At 43.0% G+C, this 5,928-nt stretch overlaps 1 protein-coding gene across 1 annotated transcript; it reads left to right on the forward strand.

Moving 5' to 3' along the window:
- Positions 1-528: 528 nt before the first annotated feature.
- Positions 529-1,494, forward strand: LOC141629253 (uncharacterized). Its single transcript, XM_074442282.1, has 2 exons — positions 529-560; positions 810-1,494. Exons 1-2 carry the CDS (start codon positions 529-531, stop codon positions 1,492-1,494), a joined length of 717 nt encoding a protein of 238 aa, XP_074298383.1.
- Positions 1,495-5,928: the final 4,434 nt, after the last annotated feature.

The raw sequence follows: 5,928 nt of genomic DNA on the forward strand, positions 1-5,928 counted from the left end.
TATACAAATGATATGTAGAACTTACCCACGACGCAAGGATCACAACGGTATAAAGAACAATGAAAACCGACACCTCTAGCTCCGGGATTTACTAATAATGCGATGAGATGAACCAACGTAACTTAGATCTTCTCCTTTTTGTGCTTTTTGGTTTGTAAAAGTGTTTTAGGAAAAAGATGAAGAAAAATTATATATTAATCCGCATTATTAACAAACCCGTCGAAAATCACCCGATAACCGACTTACTCGATCGAGTAAGTCACTTACTCGATCGAGTGACCCTTACTCGATCGAGTGTCAGGCTTACTCGATCGAGTAGCCTACAGGCAGACTACTGTTTTGCGTAAAAACCGACTTACTCGATAGAGTACCCTAAGACTCATAAAACCGTAGTATTACATCAGATGCCTGAATCGGGAGGAATCTCAGGTTGTTTTGCATGCTCTCCACAGTGGAGAATGTGGAAATCATGCAGGGGACAGGAGTCTGTCCAATAAAACACTGAGGCACGGATACTTCTGGCCCACAATGCGCAAAGACGCTGTAGAATTCACAAAAAGGTGCGACGCCTGTTAGAGGCACACACATGTCAGCCACCAGCCAGCAGAACCTCTACATCCAGCCATTTCGCCCTGGTCCTTCATGAAGTGGGGAATGGATATCGTAGATCCATTACCTAGAGCACCAGGAAATAGGACTTATATGCTGGCCATGACGGATTATTTCTGAAAATGGATAGAAGCAGAATCATCCTCCGAGGTCAAAGAGGCCCATGTGATATCTTTCCTTAAGCGCAATATTTTTTGTAGATTTAGCATTCCATCTGAGATAGTATGTGATAATGGGTCCCAGTTTATTAGGAACAAAACAGAAGCATTTTGTGCCAGGTGGAATGTCTCGCTACAAAAGTCTACCCCCAAAAACCCCCAAGCCAATGGGCAGGCAGAATCTAGTAACAAAATCATTGTGGAAAACCTGAAAAAGAAGCTGGAGAAAATGGGAGGCAAATGGGCAGAGGAGATGCCTCTGGTCCTATGGGGTGATAGAACCACACCTAAGGTCGCAACAGGACAAACACCCTTCATCCTGGTATTTGGAGCTGAAGCAGTCATTCCATCCGAATTCAGGGTCGCAACCCACAGGTACGGATGCATAACAGAAGACCGAAACCATGTGGAAATGGCAAGCAGTCTAGACACAATAGACGAGCTCAGAACCAACGCCCAGATTAGGATGACCTCACACCGGCAGACAGTGGCCAGGAGCTATAACAAGAATGTAAAGGTAAGAACCCTGCTGGTAGGAGACCTGGTCCTGAGAAAAGTCTTCCAGTATACGAAGAACTGGCGAGCAGGAAAATTCGCCTACAATTGGGAAGGACCGTACCAAGTGGAAAGTATAGTTGGAAATAGAGCATACCGACTCATGACTATGGAAGGGCAAATGGTCCCCAGATCCTGGAACATCATCCACTTGAAAAAGTATTTCATCTAAGTGACCAACACGGTCAACAACCGGGTACTTAGTCTACCAGATGCAACTCCGCCAGGTTCTAGATTTTGCCTTAAATATTCTCTGGCTCTAAAAATTTGATTGATCTAAAATTTCCTGCATGCGTTTTCCTACATCTATTTGGCCTTAAACATTCTCTGACTCTGAAAAACTTTCCTACGTATATTTTAGAATTAATAAATACAGAGGTCCTCTCATTTTTAATACTCTTTCATCTTAACATTAAAAACTTTATTTATAAACACTCATTGATGTTAATAGAGTGAACTTTTAATTTCTTCAAAAGTTAATTACCATTTATTTAAAATGTTGTTTCAAATAAATGGCCATTCGAATTAAGTGCAAGCTAATCTGGTGGAATATGCATATTCTACAGAAGGCGTGTGTCCGTGGCTAAGCACATACAACCGGGACAACCAGTCTCTCGCGCTGCATTAGCACCCACGCAAGCCTGGCTCCTCCGACTGAGTGGGCGAACTAGACTCCAGAGCCAACAATTAAACAACGATGGCCAAACACACAACGTAAAAAGTCATGGACAAATCAAAGAACACCAGAAACGGTACGATACAAAGTATTTCTAGAAGTATAAATACTGCATTTAGACGTAGAGCATAAAGGTTCGTCAAAATGACAAAAGGCATCTGGTCCACCGAACCAGATCAAAGTACACCGAATTGGTTATCAGAATCTAAACAAAATACTATGCCCCGAAGGGCCAAATACTAACTAACAAGCAAAATAAGTTTCAACTGCAGGAAATTATCACTACTCCAGGTCAATATGCTCCACAACCTCAGAAGCAGTAGTCTGAGTGCCAGGAGCAGCAGAAGTCACCTCTTCCGCAGCATCTGGTGCATCAACAAGACCATCTTCCCCCTCCAGACCAGACAGCACGTCCAGGTTCAGACCCTCAGGAAAGTCTATAGCCATTTTCTTCTCCTCTGCTTCCAGATCCCAAGCCAGATGTTTTCTTCTCTGAAATGCCTTTATGCAATCGATTTTGGTCTCCAGAGAAGCATAAGCAAGGGCATCCGTCAGGGTGCTCCCGAGGTCAGCATTATTCTCTTTCAGCATCTGCACCTCGGAGGCTAGAGAAGCCTCAGTAGCCAGAGCCTGAGAGAGGCGAGTCTTAACACCAGAAGCACGCCTCTCAACATTAGAGACATGCTTCTCAACATCAGAAGCACGCCTCTCAGCATCAGAGACACGCTTCTTAGCATCAGAGGCACGACCCTCAGCAGCAGAGAGACTAATTTGAAGTTTCTGTTTCTAGGCAGCTTCTTCTACCAGCAGATTCTAAGCCACCTCTAATTCAGCCTGGAGCTTAAGTTTGCTCTCCATCAGCTCAACCTTCTCCGCCTGCAATTTACCAATACCACCTCCCAAGGAAGAAATCTTCTTTCTCAGGAATAGAGCCATCTGCAGAGACTGCCAACCGTAAGCAAAAGAAACTTAAAAAAAAAAAAAGTAAAATTACCTCAAAAGTATGCTCGGCAGCCCGATCTACCAGGTCACCCAAAGAATTCCCTTCCGAAATCGACTCAGGAGCAGGGAACAACATCTGACCAAGCAAACCTAAGTCGCGGGTGCACCTTGACTTGCCAAAATCCCTGGGGAATTTAGGCGCTATTTCAGAAGGACCCTCAGAGGTAGGAGTGGGCTCAAAGGCAGGAGTGGGCTCAGAAGCAGGAGGATCCACAGAAGCAGAATTAAAGCCGCGATGAGGACCATATCCAGGAATAGGAGGTTTCATATCAAGAGGAGTAACCTCAATGGGAACTTGTTCTTTGGCCTGACCAGCAGCAGGCCTCCTTTTTGCACGGGTAGCAGAACCTGAGGCAGGGGCAGCTTTTCTCTTTCGGCTGGTTTAGAGGCACCTTCAGTACGTTTCTTCTCCCTCAGAGCCAGAACAGCAGCAAGTGTAGGCTTGGGTTTTGCAGAGCCTGGGGGCAAGAGAAGCGTGGTCAGAAGCAGAAACCATGATATCACCAGAAGCAGAAAATATTGTGGAAATGGAATAACCTACCAGTCTACATCGATTCACCTTCCTCTTCTTGTTCCACCTCTTTGTTCTCCACCTTTGAAGCAGGGGCAGAATCCTGGACCAGATTCAGGAAGCTTCTATGTTCCAAGTGGAGGACCTAAAAGCTTGGTAAGGGATAATACTTCATCACGAGACGGGGTGAGTTGTGGCAAAACTGCACAAAGAGGCAGGTAAGGAAATATAAGCATCAAAGAAGAAAAAGCAAAGTTAAGGCATGCAATTACCGTCGGTGGATCGCCAGACACTGATTATGTAATTAGTGGGAGGAGGAAGGGAGTTAGTTTTGACAAAAATAAATCGGGTGAACCATTTACTATCGTCAGGTTTCACCAGAAAGACTATGCAATTCTCCTCCCCATTCCGGACCAGAATAGTAAAATGACCCATGCTCAGTGACCTAACCGAAAACAGGCGAGCAAAATCCGCAAGGCCGATTTCATAGCCAAAACGGCTATTCATAGCACAAATCGCAAGTAAAATTCGCCAAGTAAAAGGAGAAACTTGACAGATGGCTAAGCGATTGAGGATCATAAATTCTTGAATTAGAGGCGGGAACGGAAATCTCAGACCCAGGCGAAAGGCATATTCGTACAAGCATATCCACCTCGTCCGCACGAAATCGGCTTTTTGACAGGGATTCGGGATATGGAACACCACTTGATCAGAAAACCCAAACGTCTCCCTAATATAGGCAAGGTCAGCCTCAGTAAAGTCCGAGTCACACGAGTGCTTGGCGGATAAAACACCGCCAGAGGGGAAAAGGTTAGGCGGCGCTCAAAGATCCGAGGTAGAGGAGGAGATGCGGTTTCTTGAGACATAATGAAGCAAAGAGAAGAAAGTGTAAAAGGAAAAAATGAAGGAGGAAGAAGACAATGTACCTGTTGCGGTCGCCGAGGTAAGGAAGAGTGATTGTGAGGAGTTGGGATGTTAAGTGGCGGCAGGAGGTCTTAATTAGGAAGAGTTTCAAAGTCAGTATAACTGTCAAATCTCGCCAATTCTCAGCGTCTCGAAGTTAAAATTACCGCCTAAAATACTTTGAGACGGAAATTTGGGGGCAATTGTTAGGGATAAAATTACACTTTTTATTACTTGTGACATGGCAAGTATCTATTGGTGGAAAGCGTTTAAAGAGGATCGACGACGTATTCTTTAGTTGTCACTGTCATTATTTGGAGCTCGTTTTACGAGGTGGAATGGGCGCCGTCGACGAAGTATTTTATTAATTTAAATGATATTTAAATTAATGTTTTTAGTGAATTCTTTCTGTTAATTTAAATGATATTCAAATTAATATTTTTAGTAAGTTCATTTTGTTATTTTAAATGATATTTAAAATTAATGTGTTTTTTAAGTGAATTCATTATTCATTTAATTTAAATGATATTTAAATTAAAGCTTTATTTTGAATTTATTTTCTTAAGTTTATTTTATTGAAAATAAAATAAATATTTGATTTGAAAAATCATTTTATGAGTATATTTGATTTGAAAAGTCATTTATTTCAATTTATTAATTGATTTGAAAAATCGATTTGAAAAGCGAAGAAAACTCGTTTTGAACACTTGTTTTTGAGCTCGATTTTAGCTCGGTTTTTGAGCCCGTTTCCTTTACGAATTGGCACGAATCTCGAGTACATTAACCCACCTAGACCAATACCCATTAACCCATGTTCGAACCCCCATACCATGGCCCAAATCCTCGTCCCAAACTCCTCACAAGCAGCCCACACATAAACCGAGCCCCCTGTTTTTGCGAGCCAATTCTCGAGCCCAAACCCGCTCCAAACACTACCAAGACCCGTACCCATTAACCCTAACCCATACCCTAGTATCCTACCCATATTATCCTAGCTTAATCACCAAGAAAACCCCCCTCAAACCCTCACAAAAACCGATGGACAGCAGCCATACGGGATTGAGCCCGACTGCCTCCTCCTCTCTTTTAACCTACTTTAACTCCCTATAAATACCACCCCCTCACCATACATTCATTCCTCTAAGTTCTCCATACATCCTACCATCACCCACAAGCTTTAAACCTCAGAAACAAACCCTAAACATCCTTCAAAAACCCTAAACAAAACCGACACACAAACTGAAACTGTTTGTGTGTCCTCCTCGAAAACCCTTTCGTTCCTCCATCAAACCTTCATAAAAATTCGAGTTTCTTGTTCCTAATTAACCACATAACATCCATCTACACATTAGATAAATATTTACGAGCCAAATTGCCCTTGAGAGTACACGAAATCCCTCGAAAAACAGAGTGAAATAACACTCTGTTTTCGCGGTTTATTCTTGTCTGTCCAGTTCTGTTTGTGCTCGTTTTTCGTGCCCAATAACCCAAAACGAGCAGGGGTTGCTTTAAGA

Source organism: Silene latifolia, chromosome Y (assembly GCF_048544455.1).
Source record: "Silene latifolia isolate original U9 population chromosome Y, ASM4854445v1, whole genome shotgun sequence".
NCBI lineage: Eukaryota > Viridiplantae > Streptophyta > Magnoliopsida > Caryophyllales > Caryophyllaceae > Silene > Silene latifolia.

Bases quoted from the DNA above. Each gene is read 5' to 3' on its own strand.
- LOC141629253 (XM_074442282.1), top strand. From the start codon at position 529: ATGCGCAAAGACGCTGTAGAATTCACAAAAAG. The intron at 561-809 runs GTGCGACGCCTG...TATTTTTTGTAG, and splicing joins GCTGTAGAATTCACAAAAAG to ATTTAGCATTCCATCTGAGA.